The following is an 18,243-nucleotide window of genomic DNA, read 5'->3' as shown; positions in this document are numbered from 1 at the left end:
AAGTTTTTTTTTTTTGTATCTGAGGATTTTGTCATTTTTACATTCTATCTTCCATGTGGATTTGTGGTTCTTTCAAATCATCTTCCAAAGAATATTGGTGTTCCTTGACATGGACAAGATCTTTCTGTTGATGAAATTGATTAGAAATCATCTTTGCCAAATTTGTAGGTTTAAGTTCATAGAATCAGTTATCTTAGTTTTGAAGTTTTCCTGTTAACTTTTATTAATCTTTGATAATGGCTAATGATCTGTATTGCCCACACTAAATTAAAAGCAGTTTTGTCTTAGCATGATTATGCTTACTTAGTATTACTATATTGTTTTCTGGAAATATTTCACCAGGAGTGTATAAAAGTGCCTGTTTCGTTCTCATTTACTTTGAACATTGATACTTTTAAAAATAAATAAATTTTATTTAGCATTGTTTTCCATTTCCATTTGCCATTTGGCTTTCTTTTGTGAGTTGACTGCTCATGTCTTCCTAAAACATTTTTTTCACCAGGTTGACAGTACTTTAATTATTTTTCCTTACACTGCTTTTTATTTCTGTAAGCAGTTAATCATTTCTTTTTTGTTTCTTGAAAATTTCTTATATTTTGTTGCTTTAGGTTTAATTTTTGATATTTAAAATTAAAATTTATTTTTAAACATACATAAAATTGTATATATTAATTGGGTCCTAGTGATTGTTTGATAAATATATATGGTTGTAATGTTAAAATTAGGGTAAATTTTTATTCCTTAATTATTTATCTTTTCTTTATGGTGAAAACATTCAAAATCCTTCCTTCTAGTTCTTTTCTTTTTTTTTTTTTTTTGGTACCAGAGATTGAACCCAGGGGTGCTTAACCACTGAGCAACATCCCCAACCCTTTTTATTTCTTATTTTCAGACAGGGTCTCACTAAGTTGCTTAGGGTCTCTCTTCTAAGTTACCGAGGCTAGCTTTGATCCTCTTGTCTCAGCCTCCCATGCCACTGGGATTACAGGCATGTGCCACCTCACCTGGCTCTTCTAGTTCTTTAAAAATATTTGTGCAGTATCATTATCTATAGTGCCCTACTGTGCAGTGGCATACCAGAACTTCTTATTCCTATCCAAGTATAAATTTGTACCCTTGACCATCCCTTCCTGACATCTTCTTTCCTGCTGCTTTCTCAGCCTCTGGTGACCTCCAGTATACTCTCAATTTATGAGAGATCAACAATTTGATATTCCACTTATGAGTGAGATCACGTAGTACTTGTCTTTCTGTACCTGGCTTATTTCACTTACCATATTTTCCTCCAGTTTCCATCCATGTTGTGACAAATGATATGATTTCATCCTTTTTAATGGCTGAATAGTATTTCATCATATATATATTCTACATTTTCTTTATCTGTTGATAGACATTATAGGTTGTTTCCATTACTTGGTTATTGTGAATAGTGCTGGTGTCTTTGACATACTGATTTCTTTTCCTTTGAATATATACCTTAGTGTGAGATTGCTGGAGCATATGGTAGTACCATTTTAATTTTTTTAAGGAACCATACATACTGTTTGCTATAATGATTGAACTAATACATCTTCCCACTAGCAGAAAACAAAAGTTCTCTTTTCTCCATACAATCACCAGCACTTACTCTTTAGTGTTTTTGATAATAACCATTCTTACTATAGTGAGGTGAGATCTCATTGTGGTTCTGATTGGTGCTTCTCTGATGATAAGTGATATTGAACATTTTTAATATACTCATTGGACATTTATATGTTTTCTTTTGTAAAATGTTTAGTTAGGTCTATTGTCCATTTTAAAATTGAATTATTTATGTTTTTTTTTTCTAGAGTTTTTAAAAATTTATTATGGATAGTAATTCCTCATCAAATGTATGCTTTACAGCATTTTCTCACATTCTATAGGTTGTGTCTTCACTCTGTTGTTTCTTTTGCTGTGAAACTTCATGATTTAACTTACCTGGAAGGTATTTTGGCAAATTTTTCATTCTTCTGATTATACATGTAGAATCCCAGGGGTTATATAGTTATATATGTTCATAGGATAATAATGTCTGATTTATTCTTCTATCTTTCCTGCCCCCGTACCCTCTCTCCTCCCTTCATTCCCTAATCCTACCAATAATTCAATTTTTATCTCCTTTTTCTGATTTTTATATACGTTGCCTTCTTTTGACCCCATATGACTTCTGTATCTCCAGAACAGTATTAAAAGATAGTGGTGTCAGTGCATCCTAGGTTTCTTGTGACAGAGCTTTCCTGGAAGAACCAAATGTCTTTGCCACTGTGCTTGCCAGGAGCTCTTGTCTTAGTATGTAACCACTGGTCCTTATGTTGTTCATTTCCATTTTTTTTCTTTTTCAAGCAGTGCTTGTGTTTTTGGGCAGAACTTGCACACATGTTGATCCCTGACTGCAAGAACTTTTAATCAAATTCCTCGTTCTGAACATTCCTTGCTTTCTTGAAGTAAACTTGTACTTAGTCATATGTATCACTCTTCAATAAGTTGTTGGCTTTTGTTTTATAACATTCACTTTCTTCTAATTCGAGCCCACCTTTGGGATTTAGGAATACATAGTGAAAAATTAAGAAGTATTCAGAAGAATTCTGAAAGAAGCATAGATGAATCAAGTTCAAATGTTTTTTGACAGATCTTTAAATATATAGTGAAAATAACATGTTGTATACCTAAAATGTGCACAGTAAAATTTATTTTTAAAAGTTTAGTTAAAAAGAGTAGTTCTTTTTAACTTGGGCTTGGGTTGTAGCTCATCGATAGAGTGCTTGCCTTGCAAGCATGAGGTATTGGGTTTATTCCTTAGCACCACATTAAAAAATAAACAAAAATAAAGATATTGTGTCCATCTGCAACTAAAAAAAATTTTAAAAGGGTAGTTCTGTAAATGTCCATCTAAAAGTATTTTAATTCCTTTAAATGACATTTGTTTAAAATGTACAAAGCTTTGCTATGTAAGGGGAAACTGTAGGTGAGATAACAAGATGGAGATGGTCAGTGTAGCATTCTTTGGACAGATTTTTTTTATAAATTTATTTTTTATTTGTAGTTGGACACAATACCTTTATTTTACTTATTTATTTTTATGTGGTGCTCAGGATCGAACCCAGGGCCTCGCCTATGCTAGGCAAGCGCTCTACCACAGTCCTTTGGATTCAATTTTAAATAGCAATGTCAATGAAATTTTCTTGATTACTGACTTTGGGTATGTGACTATGAATAATTTATAATGATAATTGACAGGAGAGAAGAGAGATCAAAATGAAAGGGTATAATAAGTTAGAAACTGACAAATATAAACTCTGAATTTTGTGTTCTCAGTGTTTTTTAGCTTTTCCTTTATTTTATTTATATAATTTTATGTGGTGCTGAGTATTGAACCCAGTTACTTACATGTGCTAGGCAAGTGCTCTACTGTGAACTTCCAACTCCAGCCCAAGCTTTTCATTTTTGCTATGAGCTTATACTGTTTAGATAGTGAAGGACCTTTAGGTTGTTGTGTGTAGAATTAATAATTTATAAATGAAGTACTGAAATTTAGGAAATTGGAGAACTAATTTAGATCTATCTTTATTACTAATAGGATAGTAGGTAACAATTTACCTAAGACATCCTATATTTTGTTGAACACTATATATTTTCATTTTAATATTGTAAGTTTTATGTGGCTTTGTGCTGTCTAAATTTGAAGAGTTCCTTAAAAGCTTTATACTTTAGAGCTTAATGATTTTTTTAAAAAATCAACTTTTTATTTTTGTGGAGGGTAGGGAACCTTTTTATTGTTGGTGCTTATTGCTAAAGTTTAAGAACAAGTTATAGTAAGATCGAAGCACTAATATGCTTTTGTTTTTTCCCCTGGAAGCTGGTAGGAGGACAGTTTGATTTGGAGATGAATTTCATTATTCAAGAAGGTGAGAGTATTATCTGTATGGTGGACCTACTGGAAAAATGTGACATTACTTGCCAAGCAGAAGTCTGGAGCATGTTCACAGCCATTTTGAAGAAGAGTATACGAAATCTTCAAGTCTGCACGGAAGTAGGCCTTGTTGAAAAAGTGCTTGGGAAAATTGAAAAAGTTGATAATATGATTGCAGGTATGAGGTTTTTTTATAGTACAATGTACATGAAGAAATACAATTTGATTCTTAAATATTATATTTTTCTTATTTAGCAACATTTATTTAAGAAATATTTGAACATGTAGTAATGTAGTAACTAGACTTTGATATCCAAACACATATATTTTAACTCTTTAAGAAATATAAATTGCTTAATGATTTTATTGTTTTCTTTTGTTTCCAGATCTTTTAGTTGACATGTTGGGAGTGCTAGCTAGCTATAATTTGACGGTTCGAGAACTAAAGCTTTTCTTCAGTAAACTTCAAGGAGATAAAGGACAATGGGTAAAAAAAACCTAAATACTCTTTGGAAAATATTCCCCTCCTGAAAATATTTGTATCTTTAATTAGCTAATATTATTGCCTATGGAGTAAATGTAAAATTGAGTGGAAGAGATCAATTAAAATAGCATTTACATCTGTACAGCCACTTTTGTCATGATGACACAGGTGAGGACTAAGAGAATGAGTATTTCAGTAGGCTAATTGAATCCTTCTTCAAATTATTCTTTAACTATATATCCAATATTTATTAGAGGAAAAAGTTAACCACAGAGAAAGAAAAGTGTTTGGTAGCAATATATAGCTTTTCTTCTGTAACTTTTCTTCTTTAGTAATGATCCTTAAACTTAAATAATCCACCACAAAAAAAGGCTTGCATTTAATTAGATCCACTCTCCTTAGATGCAGTTTATCAGCCCTTTGCAGTGGGTGTTTACAAACTTAGTTTGAATCCCAGGTGCCTTGTCAAACTGTCTATTTTTGCTATTTAGGTGGCTGTTGTCCCTTAAAGGAGTACTAGTAAATCCATATTTTATCTTTTTTTTTTTTTTTTGTATTTCCAGACTTGTTTTAGTTTCCTGGAAAGATCATTGTCCATGGCTCAGCCAGCTGATCCTTAATTTATTTCTATTAAGTGTATTTAAATTTGAGTCCTGCAATTACTATAATTCATCATATGAAAATTTATATTCTTCAATTTCTTTGTATCAGGCTCCAGTTTTCTGTTTCCTTTTCAAGTTTTTATTATTGATTTTTACTAAACTTGAGGATGTTTCTTCTTATGGCTTACCTCGTGTTTATCTTTACTGAGAGCTCTTTCATTGGTGGGGTTTTGATTTCTTTTTAAAATTTGGAAGAATTTTGGTCATTATTTCTTCAAATATTCTTTTTTTGTCTCCTCTTCCTCATTTCTGGGACTCCAATTACAGGTAAGTTAGACCTCTTGGTGTTGTACCACAGTTTATTGAAATCTGTTCACTTTTTTTAGTCTTTCTCTATGTGCTTCATTTTAGATTTGTTATTGCTGTAGTCTCAAGTTAACTAACGTTTTCTTCTGCAGTATTTTAATTCTATCTTTTGAAAATTTAGATAGCATATATATAGTTTTAATCTCAGTGTGTTCATATTTTTCTTTAAGTCCTTGATAATATTTAGCAAAATAGTTATTACTTTAGTGCTCTTGTCTACTGACCCTATAATCTTATAATTTTCTAAGTCAGTTTTTTGCTCATTGATTTTGTTCCTATTAGGAGTCACTGCAGATTTCTGGAACCGCTTCTCCAAAACTTCTATCTACCTCAGATTCCCCACACTTCAGTTTCTCTCTCTGCAACTCAGTGATACTTTCAAGTTCTCTTTGGTCTCTTTCTCTTTGTGTAGTGATATGGAAACTGACTCCAGACAGAGGTCTTTTTGTTTGTTTTCATTTCTGAGGGAATCATAATCTTGGGCCACCTCTTCTTTTGTCTGAAAATAGTTTTTGTTTCATAAATTTTGTCCAGTTTTCTATTTGTTGATGGTGGGTTTGTAAATATAGGTTTTTTTTTTTTTTTTTTTTTTTTTTACATTCTCATTTTAAGAAGAGGAAGTGTACTTGTTTGATTTTGGTCTTGATTTCTATTCAGATAATTTCAGAATATATGATTAATGTACTTTTGTTATATTCATGAATATATAAAAGTATGTAAGAAGATAGCAAAGGTTATGAACAGATATTTTTATTTATAGAAGAAGAAACCCCACAACCAGATAAATGCCAAATAATTTTAATAAGATCTTTCACATTAAAACTATTGATAATGTTACCTTATCTATAGTATCTATGATTTTAGGGGTTAGGTAATAACAAGCATAGTTGGAATGGTTGGACTAATTTAAACCTTGTGTGTTTTTAGTTGGAATGAACACTAATGGAGCCAACTTCAAGAGGCATCTAGTACTGCTCAGTCACATAAATCATACTCATATTCAATGGCTTAATAATTTGCCTCTAAGTATGAATTCAAGAAATTCCCATATAGTTAAGGAAATATACATGAGGATGTTCACTGAAACATTATTTGTGATGGTATTGAATTATCAGTATGACATTTATCATTAGGAGAATGAATGGATAGGTAAAATGTATTTGATTCACAGAATAGATGACTATATACCAGTTAGAATCAATGCATGGAGTAATATGAATAAATGTAACAGACATAGGAAGAAATTAATAAGCAGAATTATGTATCTTAACATGATGCCACTTAAATGGTAAGAACAAGCATGCAAGAACATTTTTAAACGGACACATAATGAAAAGATCAAGTAAGTTAAAATAGCTGATCATGGGGAGATGAATGAGAATCAGAATAGGTTTAGAAGATAAAGGAAAAATAATGAACAATTATTAAACCAAGAGGGCTGAGACATTAATTATATTTATTTAACTATTTATTATTAATCAGGCTATTTTTTACTTTCATCATAGTACAGTGAGAAACCTCTATACCTAAATCAATATCAGTCAGGCTATTTTTGTCTTTTACTTTCATAACAGTGAGAAACCCCTATATCTAAATCAATATCTAACTTTCCAGTTACTATGTTAGCATAGATTTTTACTTATGAATTCAGTACATTCATGGACATGAACATTTTTAAAGACACATGAAATATGGTTATTAAATTTTATTCTGAAAGGCTTTCTAATGTATACTTCCCAGCAGTGAGTGGAGAAAAATACATATTTAAATGTGTTCTTTTGTTGATAGGCTTATAGGAAAGGGGATTTGGAGGAATGATTTCTCTAGATGGAAATGCTACAATACTGCATTTTTATTTGTGATTGCAGAGTGGCTTTAGTTACTTTAATTTACATTAGAAATTATTCAAAAAAAATTAGTGTGATTGTAGTTACCTGTTACTAACTCTATTTGTAATTGAGTAGTATGGTTACTTGGAAATTTCTTGATAACTCAAGAATGAATCCCTTTCTCTCCCATGCACAAAAGTTAACTCAAAATGGATCAAGGAGCTTGATATCAAATCAGAGACTTTGTGTCTGATAGAAGAAAAAGTTGGCTCCAATCTACGTATTGTGGGGTCAGGCTCCAAATTCCTTAATAGGACACCCATAGCACAAGAGTTAAAAACAAGAATCAACAAATGGGACTTACTCAAACTAAATAGTTTTTTCTTAGCAAGAGAAACAATTAGAGAGGTAAATAGGGAGCCTGCTTCCTGGGAACAAATTTTTACTCCTCACACTTCAGATAGAGTCCTAATATCCGGAGTATACAAAGAACTCAAAAACTTAAACAATAAGATAACAAATAACCCAGTCAACAAATGGGCCAAGGACCTGAACAGACACTTCTCAGAGGAGGACATACAATCAATCAACAAGTACATGAAAAAATGCTCACCATCTTTAGCAGTCAGAGAAATGCAAATTAAAACCACCCTAAGATACCATCTCACTCCAGTAAGATTGGCAGCCATCATGAAGTCAAACAACAAGTGCTGGCGAGGATGTGGGGAAAAGGGTACACTTGTACATTGCTGGTGGACTGCAAATTGGTGCGGCCAATTTGGAAAGCATTATGGAGATTCCTTGGAAAGCTGGGAATGGAACCACCATTTGACCCAGCTATTCCCCTTCTTGGACTATTCCCTAAAGACCTTAAAAGAGCGTACTATAGGGATACTGCTACAACGATGTTCATAGCAGCACAATTCACAATAGCTAGACTGTGGGACCAACCTAGATGCCCTTCAATAGATGAATGGATAAACAAAAATGTGGCATTTATACACAATGGAGTATTACTCTGCACTAAAAAATGATGAAATCATGGAATTTGCAGGGAAATGAATGGCATTAGAGCAGATTATGCTAAGTGAAGCTAGCCAATCCCTAAAAAGCAAATGCCAAATGTCTTCTTTGATATAAGGAGAGCAACTAAGAACAGAGCAGGGAGGAAGAGCACGAGAAGAAGATTAACATTAAACAGGGATGAGAGGTGGGAGGGAAAGAGAGAGAGAAGGGAAATTGCATGGAAATGGAAGAAGACCCTCATTGTTATACAAAATTACATATAAGAGGAAGTGAGGTGAAAGGGTAATAAAAAACAAGGGAGAGAAATGAATTACAGTAGATGGGGTAGAGAGAGAAGATGGGAGGGGAGGGAAGGGGAGGGGGATAGTAGAGGATCCGAAAGGCAGCAGAATACAACAGACACTAATATGGCAATATGTAAAAAAGTGGATGTGTAACCGATGTGATTCTGCAATCTGTATATGGGGTAAAAATGGGAGTTCATAACCCACTTGAATTAAATGTATGAAATATGATATGTCAAGAACTATGTAATGTTTTGAACAACTAATAATAAAAATTAAAAAAAAGAATGAAAATTTCCACTTAATATTTAGATAAATGGTTGCTGAAGTTTTTGCACAATTGGTGAAGATAAATTGTGAAGTTAAAATAGTACAATGTATTTCAAGTACCTGTAGTATTGAAACATAAGCATTACTTAAGCATTTGTTAAATTAAAAGTGTTTTAGAGAGATGTGGGTAGTGGGTTTATGAAGTTTGTATTTTTAAGAGATAACTTTTGCTGCAATCTGATGAGTTTCAAGTATTAAATAATATTGTCTCATATTTATTGAACACCTAATATGTTCTATAATGTTAGAAAAAATGGCAGAGTGCATTATTTCTTTTTTTTTTTTCACACAAAAAAAGTTGTTTATTGTTACAGAGGCTCAAAACAAAACATTTCCCCCACCATTTTAGCACCTGTTGAAGAAAAGATCTCAGATGGAGAATTTCTCTTGGGGTTTGTTCAGATGTTACTTTAAACTTAATAGTGTTTCATGCCGATTTCTCATTTTCCCCAAAGGTTTAACTCAAGGTCTACTACCATCTGTTTAGGGAGCTTAGATATCAACCTACAAAATAGAACCTCTTTCCTTTGCCATGCAGTCTCACTGAAGTCACACCTTGGGTTATTGTTTTTTTGTTACCGAGGATTGAACTTGGGGGTGCTGGACAACTGAGCCATATCCACAGCCCTATTTTGTATTTTATTTAGAGACCGGGTTCTCAGTGAGTTGCTTAGTGCCTTCGGTTGTTGAGGCTGGCTTTGAACTCGTGATCCTCCTGCCTCAGCCTCCTGAGCCCCTGGTATTATACACATGCACCACAGTTCCTGGCACACCTCGAATTTTTGCCCACTACTTCCCTCCCCACCACCAGCAAAGCCCTTCTGCTTATTTACACTAAGAAACTGAGCTGAATGGAATCCCCCATCACTGGAGAAAAAGCACATCTTCAGAATCATATTAAGTTAAAGGCAATAGGTGAGAAACCTGGCATTTGAACTAAGTACTTTGAAATTTGAATTGCAGACTGTAGAATATATTGGAAGTTTGCCTCTTTTTAAAAAATTTTAGATGTTGGTGGACCTTTATTTTATTCATTTATTCATATGCAGCGCTGAAAATTGAACACAGTGCCTCTCACATGCTAGGCAAGTGCTCTACCGCTGAGCCACAGCTCCGGCCCTGAAGTCTGCCTCTTTATCCTCAGTGTATCTGCTTTAGTTCCAGTTCAATTTTTGTAGATAGTTTTTCAACATTGTACAAACCTAGGTATTTTGGCCATTATTTTGTTAAATATCTCAATTGTGACCTTCCCATGAATATACAAACTTAAAGAAATTGCTGTCAGTGGGTGATTTAATAAACTTTTCAGCACACTAGGTCAGTTATCTAAACTGAAGCACAATGTATTGAGCGTTTAAGGGAAAAAAAAAAGTATTTTTCCCATAAAAGCACCTTAACCCAGTAAAGGTTAGTTCTAAAATGAAATAAGAAAGACTCACATTTGCCAGAAATATTTCTTGTTACTACAGAAAGTACTGTGTCACCACCTCCCATCTGTAGACCATCTGCAACCCAGTGATCAGTCATCCAAGGAACCCTTTTAATCATTAAATACAATAGATTTGTACTATATATAAGTTTTTAGTAATGAGTCCAGATTTCTATTAAAACAGAATTTCTCTATTTTCTTATTCCTGATAATTAAAATCAAATGATGTTAAAAACATTTGCCCAACAGAATTTACCTTCTAAACTTTGTACCAGTTTATGGATTAGTTTTTTTTTTTTTTTTGAGAGGGAGGGGGGATAACAGGGATTGAACCCAGGGGCAATTAATCACTGAGCCACATCCCCAGTTCTGTTTTGAGACAGGGTCTTGCTAAGTTGCTGAGGCTGGCATCAAACTTGAGAACCTCCTGCCTTAGCCTCCTGAGCAGATGGGATACAGGCATGCCCCAACACACCTAGTGCTGACTTTGTTTTGAATTATCTTTCTCCTCCCCAGTTTAATAGGCCCACATTTTCCAGTGTAAGCTGCAGGCTACACAGTTATAAAACTGAGTGAAGTCAATTATCCATATAAAATTCTCATTGAATGAACTTACTATTCTGAGTCAAAATGTTAAAATTATAAACATTTTGGCCTATGGTCAAGCTGTTTTGTTGTTCTAAAACAATATACAATGAATAAATATTTATCAAACTAATAGTTGTGATTTTGCTGTCCAAAAATGTTTTTAGTGTATATTTTTCAATTTTATAAAGCATGTAACTGTGTGTATAAATATAAATATACATAAATACACATACATACATACATTTTTCTTTGTTTGGGGGCAGGGTTACTAGATATTAAACCAGTAAAGGTTAGTTCTAAAATGAAATAAGAAAGGCTCACATTTGCCAGAAATATTTCTTGTATCACTGAGCTACACTGCAGTCCTTTTTGAGACAGGGTCTCACTAAATTGCTCAGAGTGGCTTCCAACTTGTGATTCTCCGGCCTCAACCTCCAGATTACAAGCGTGCACCACGATGCCCATCTGCCTACTGTGTTTCTACAACCCTGCTATCTTGGAGATGCTGACATCAATAGATAGTAAAGTAATGGAAAAATACTACAGCAACAAATACAACTTTTTTTACTCCTTAGTATTCATGTTATTATTAAAATGAAAATTTCACCAGGCACAGTGGCACATGCCTGTAATCCCAAGGGCTTGGGAGGCTGAGGCAGGAGGATCTTGAGTTCAAAACCAGCCTCACCAATGGTGAAGTACTAAGAAACTCAGTGAGACACAGTGTCTAAATAAAATACAAAATATGGCTGGGGGGATGTGACTCAGTGGTTGAGTGCCAGAGTTCAATCTCTGGTACCCACCCCCCGCCAGGAAAGAAGAGACTTCTTTTAGAATTATATTCTCCCCAGTGCTGGGGACAGATCCGGGGTCTCACACATGCCATGCAAATGCTCTGCCACTGAGCTACACTTTAGCTTTCTTTTAAAACTTGATAATTGGATTTTAGCTTCTGTAAGAGAGGTATCAACTAACCTTTAACATAAATCCCACAGAAATGAATCAGCAACCAAATTTCCTTTTTTATTTTATACTGTCATGCAACATTACTATTTGTAATTTTATGCTTAAAAAGTCAACTGAACTCAACCTTAACTAAAAGCACATGAGTGATCCAGAAACAGTATAGTATCATAGCTGTGAGCATGGTCCTTCAACTTTAAGATAGTTGAAAAAAACTTTTTTGGTTATTGTATATGCTTTTCAGGTTATAGCATTATTTGTTTTTTCTTGTGTATGTTAAAACATAACTATATGTGTTTTTGTTTTATGGTGAATAAAATGGATAATGAATTGTTAACTATTTTTATAGCCTCCACATGCTGGAAAGTTGCTGTCTGTGTTAAAGCATATGCCTCAGAAGTATGGTCCTGATGCCTTTTTCAACTTTCCAGGAAAGAGTGCTGCAGTAAGTAAATATTAATGAGACAGTCACTTGAAGTTCTCCTTTCCTTTGCTTCTTGAAAGTACAACAAGGGTGTTCCTGAAACACCCTGTCCTGACAGGCTCTGTTTTAGGTAGAAGCTTCTTTGTGGGAGCTAACTTAATCCTTAAGACAATTAGTGTGTTTCTTTTTCCTGTTTTAGAGGTGAAGAAATAGATGTTTAAAGCAGTTAAGAAAGTTACCCACTCAAACTTGGGTCAGTAATGGAGTAAGAACTTAATTCTTTTGAATATAGCTATGTTGTCTATTAATTTATCTCTGCATTTTTAAGTAGCTGTTTGTCACATTCTGTCTTTTTGAAAATCTTTTTCTAGCCTGAAATTTCCCTGCCCCTGTTTCTTTTGCCTCTATTATATAGAATGAGAGTAACTTTTTGAAACTTTCTAGGTAAGTTTTCCTGAATTCTGAATTTCTAATTATGTTGGTCTCAACATTCTTACCAGCTGTTAATAATACAATCATGTATGGCAATAATAGCTATAATACAGTTTCAAAGTATTATAGGAGCATATTATGTATCATATAATGTTGTTTATGGAAATTAAAAAAATCTCACTATTACATTTGTCAGTCTGTAAGCAAAATACATTTTTTAAAAAAATATACTTCAGTCTGTTCTTTTTTGTCCTTATCATTCACTCATTTTTTACTTTGGTTCTCATAAAATCTTGTGGGCTTGTTAGACCCTATGTAGCCAGGCAATATTTGCAGGAAGATTAATAAATAAATATATACATACATATATACATACTTAGCATTATATTCTTCAGCTCCATCCATTTACCTGCAAATGCCTTGATTTTATTTTCTTTTAATGATAAGTGATGTTCCATTGTATATATACCAAAAGTATGTGTGTGTGTGTGTGTATGTATATATATATATATATATATATCTCAAAGTTTCCCTATATATTTGTCTACTGAAGGGCATCTGGATTGGTTCCACAATTTAGCTATTGTGAATAGTGCTGGTATAAACATTAATATGGTTGTTTCCCTGTAATATGCTGTTTTTAAGTCCTTTGGGTATAGACCGAGGAGTGAGATAGCTGGGTCAAATGGTGGTTCTATTCCAACTTTTCCAAGGAATCTTCATACTACTTTCCATATTGGCCATAGCAATTTGCAGTCCCACCAGCAATGTATGAGTGTGCCTTTTCCCCCACATCCTCACCAACATTTATTGTTGTTTCTATTCTTGATAGCTGTCATTCTGACTTGAGTGAGATGAAATCTTATTTTTGATTTGCATTTCTCTAATTGCTAGAGATGCTGAACATTTTTTCATATTGTTGGTTGATTGTATATCCTCTTCTGATACTAGACAAAGGCACCAAAAACATACATTGGAGAAAAGATAGCCTGTTCAACAAATGGTGCTGGGAGAACTGGAAATCCACATGTAACAAAATTAAATTAAACCTCTATCTCTTACCATGCACAAAACTAAACTCAAAGTGGATCAAGGACCTAGGAATTAAAGCAGAAACCTTGGGCCTAATGGAAGAAAAAGTAGGCCCAAATCTCCATCATGTGGGATTAGGCCCCAACTTCCTTAATAAGACTCCTATACCGCAAGAATTGAAACCAAGAATCAATAAGTGAGATGGATTCAAATTAAAAAGCTTCTTCTCAGCAAAAGAAACAATCAGTGAGGTGAATAGAGAGCCTACAGAATGGGAGCACACTTTACCACAAGCACATCAGATAGAGCACCAATCTCTATAATATATAAAGCACTCAGAAACCTTAACACCAAAAAAACAGATAGCCCAATCAATAAGTAGGCCAAGGAACTGAACAGATAAATATATATTTTGAAAGGACACTTGGGATATTTGAATGTTGTATACATAATACATGACTTTCTTTGAAAACTTTTATTGCTCACGTTTTCTTCCTTTACATTTTTTCCTTAAAGGCATTTTAGATTTGAAATTTTCCTGAATAAATTTTTACTATGTTGGCATTAAACATAAAATTATTTGCCTCTTAGATGAAAAAGTATTCTTGGTTGATTTACTTTTTATCATTCATTCATTCATTCATGCACATATGTGTGGAGACCCAAACCAGGGCCTCAAACATGCTAGGCAAGCACTCTACCACTGAGCTATACTCCCAGTCCTGTTCTTATTTATTTTTTAAAATAATTTTTTATTTGTAGATGGACAAAATACCTTAATTTTATTTATTTATTTTTAAGTGGTGCTGAGTATTGAACCCAGTGTCTCATATGTGCTAGGCAAGTGCTCTACTGCTAAGCTTCAACCCCAGTCTGTATTTTTTTTAATGTACTATGTTATGATTTTAGTATTTAGAGTTCTCTGAGATTGTAATATGTTCGTTCGTTCTGTTTACTTATATTTGTCTTGAGAAGTAGGGCATTTCAGCTGAATATGATTATGATATCATTACTTATGAATATAATTACTTACATCTTTTAATTGGAGTTGCTTGGGGTATGTTTATTGTAAAAAGTGAAGAAGACAATGTTTGTATATTCAGCAGGTTGCCATTAATATGGATCTGGGAAAATTCAAATGCTATAAAGAGTCTTCTCTCAGATATTTTAATCATGGCATAAAGTAATATGATATAGTAGAAAAAATATGTAGTAGAAATATACATAGTAGAATTTATATATAGTAAGAATATGCATATAGAAGAAATATGTATAGTATAAACATATGTATGTGGAAAACACATATAACACATATAGTCTCATTTTCATTATTTCAATAACAAGGTTATTCATGCAAGTCAGTAACTTAAAGTTTCTTTCGTTTAGGCTATTGCATTACCTCCTATAGCCAAGTGGCCATACCAGAATGGTTTTACATTTCATACCTGGCTTAGAATGGATCCTGTAAATAATATCAATGTTGATAAGGATAAACCGTATTTGTATTGGTATGTATTTCTGTAACTGATTAGTGTTCACTTTGAAAATGAGAATATTTACAGGTAAAATAAAAACTTATTCTTCATAGTTTCAGAACCAGTAAAGGTCTTGGATATTCTGCTCATTTTGTTGGAGGCTGTTTGATTATAACATCAATAAAGTCAAAAGGAAAAGGCTTTCAACACTGTGTGAAATTTGATTTCAAGCCACAAAAGGTATGCGATCTTCTGAGTCATAGTTATGTTAACTGGGAGCTTTCAGAATGCTCTGTGTTAGTGACTGTCACAGAATACAGTATGGCATTTCTCAACTCTTTATGCTCTTTCAAAATAGTAATTTTAAATCACTGTAAAAGTGTTAACCTGTTTGATTTGGATCATGAAAAGATCAGATGTATAGTTATTTATAGAATTTAAGAGAAATCCAAAGAGAAAATATTAAAGGCAGTTATTTTAGTAGTGCAAATTTAACATATTTTCTTTTGTACCTTAAAATTTAGAGATTAATAAGTGCTTCATCAACATAATGTGTAGGTAGATAGGTAGGCAGATAGATAAGGCAAATATGTGAAAATGAAAGAGGGTATTTGTACTAGATATTTAGCTTTTATGGTTGTAAATTTGAAAATTTCCATAATAAAAAGCTGGAAAAATTGCTTTGTGGTTTAAGTTCTTACCAGGTGAGAGCTTCCCTGAATAAATATTGTTCATGGAACTTGTATATTGGATTTAGTAAAAATAGTCTTATTTTATTTTTAGGTTTAGTTGAAATTTACCATGTTTTATTTATGAGTATGGTTTTATTATTGGGAGAATCATTATTTTTATCTGTTTTGCTTATTCAGTGGTATATGGTAACTATAGTGCACATTTATAATCGGTGGAAGAACAGTGAGCTTCGATGTTATGTGAATGGTGAGCTTGCTTCCTATGGAGAGATAACATGGCTTGTCAACACCAGTGATGTAAGTGATTTCGAAACACTGCAGTGAAAAAAAATATTTTTAAAGGATGAAATCTTCAAATTAAAAGAAGTTTTAAAACTTGAATATAAAATTTGGAATATTTTAATTTGAATTTTTATAATCATAATTTGGCTAATTACTTACAGAATAGAAGTTGTTAATGTGTCACATATTACTCAGTTTTTATTATAAAATTATTCTGGATAGAGTAGAGATAGATAAGGGTTTATGAGTAGCAGTAGCTATGTCTTAACAGTGTTTGGATCAGTGATCCATTGATCAAAGTAAATAGGAGCTTAACTACAAGGTTTAGATCATTTTCATAAATGAAGTAGATGATACTTGCCTATAAATTTTATATATAGTTCATAGCTGCTCTTATAACTGTTATAGAGTTTTCAGGATTAAAAAAGAGATTCATAGGTTAGAATGAGATTCAAAATGTTCTTATTTGATCCTTAAAAACATTTTTTAAATAGGGAACTTAAAAAAAATAACCTGAGGAAAATGAACACAATAGTCTCTATCATTTTCTCCTCCTTTTATATCCTTTATATACATATGTACATATTACATAACGGCAACCTTAAGAGCTCAGGGTGTTATATCACACAGGCTTAGGTTCAAATACCAGCTCTGTCACTTATTGATTCTATGATCTTTTTTTTTTTAAGTTGTAGATGGACATAATGCCTTTATTTTATTTATTTTTATGTGGTGCTGAGGACCAAACCTAGTGCCTCACATGTTCTATAGCAAGTGCTCTACCACTGAGCCACAACCCAGCCCCAATTGTATGCTCTTACTTGACCTTAGTATTTTTCCACCTCAAAATGGGCATAAAATAGTATGTATACTAGAAGATTGTTATGATGATTAAATGAAATAATGCTCATAAATATTAGCTGAGTGCTTTGTAAAGGATGAGTACTCAATAAATTTTAATGATATTTCTCTTGTTTTTAGAGGGAGAGAATTTTTTAATATTTATTTTTTAGTTTTCGGTGGATACAACATCTTTATTTTTAAAATTTTTTTATGTGGTACTGAGGATTGAACCCAGCGCCCTGCGCATGCCAGGCGAGTGTGTTACCGCTTGAGCCACATCCCCAGCCCAATATTTCTCTTTTTTAATATGAAAACATTCACAAAGAAAAGGCCAATTCAGTGGCTTGGATTGTGGCTCAACGGTAGAGTGCTCGCCTAGCACGTGTGAGGTTCTGGGTTCGATCCTCAGCACCACATAAAAATAGATAAATAAAATAAAGGTATTGTGCCCAACTACAATTACCAAATCAATAAATAATTTTAAAAAGAGCCAATTCAATAAGTTTAAACCTGTTTCATTATTTTCCTCCTTGTGCCAAAGACTGCTCTTCTTTCTGGACTTTGGCCGCCCAATTATGAAACTTCAGAGCCATAATGGTTTCTCTGACTCCTCATTTACTTCCTCTTTGTCATAAAGTTGTATTTATTATACTTCAGAAAACTTACGTTATATTCTTTTCCATGGTGTCTTTTCTGATCTCCATGAAAGAGGGGAATGAATGAAATGAAATGCTAAATTAATTATTTTATTATATTCAGATATAGCTTAGAATAGACAAAACATTTATACCAATATATGTTTTGTTATTCCTGGAGGATGTAATTTTTCATTTAATAAAATCTCTGCTTTCTTTCATAGACATTTGACAAATGTTTCCTGGGCTCGTCAGAAACAGCAGATGCTAACAGAGTCTTCTGTGGTCAGATGACTGCAGTTTACCTTTTCAGTGATGCTCTTAATGCAGCTCAGATTTTTGCTATTTATCAGTTAGGCCTGGGATACAAGGTACTTCACTTTCTGTTTATTGCATAATAGCTGTTATATGGACTTGATTTGAAGGTGAATTATGCATGAGAACATTTACCTTAATTAACCAAACTATATGTCAAGGTAAATGGGACTACTGTTGGGAAGTCACGGGGGTCAGAAGGGTACTTTGCATTTCTGAGAGAAATGCAGTGTGTTTGACCTTAGTGGGGCACTGTGCAAAAACTGCTAGTTCAAGTTTCA

At 33.1% G+C, this 18,243-nt stretch overlaps 1 protein-coding gene across 4 annotated transcripts in view; it reads left to right on the top strand.

Annotated features, from left to right (window-relative positions):
• Lrba (LPS responsive beige-like anchor protein) overlaps nt 1-18,243 on the top strand; it is a 683,057-nt gene that overhangs the window by 72,274 nt on the left and 592,540 nt on the right. For all 4 annotated transcript variants that reach the window (XR_013344428.1, XM_026384651.2, XM_077803581.1 and 1 more), the window contains exons 3-9: nt 3,878-4,109; nt 4,318-4,418; nt 12,182-12,277; nt 15,107-15,228; nt 15,309-15,435; nt 16,065-16,184; nt 17,872-18,018. Coding sequence is in view for 3 of the 4 variants with exons in the window: in XM_026384651.2 (XP_026240436.2) it covers nt 3,878-4,109; nt 4,318-4,418; nt 12,182-12,277; nt 15,107-15,228; nt 15,309-15,435; nt 16,065-16,184; nt 17,872-18,018 (945 nt within the window). In the remaining variant the exon portion in view is untranslated. The remainder of the gene's footprint in view (nt 1-3,877; nt 4,110-4,317; nt 4,419-12,181; nt 12,278-15,106; nt 15,229-15,308; nt 15,436-16,064; nt 16,185-17,871; nt 18,019-18,243) is intronic.

This window comes from Urocitellus parryii, chromosome 10, assembly GCF_045843805.1.
Source record: "Urocitellus parryii isolate mUroPar1 chromosome 10, mUroPar1.hap1, whole genome shotgun sequence".
NCBI classification, from domain to species: domain Eukaryota; kingdom Metazoa; phylum Chordata; class Mammalia; order Rodentia; family Sciuridae; genus Urocitellus; species Urocitellus parryii.
This window is presented reverse-complemented; position numbering and strand designations above follow the sequence as displayed.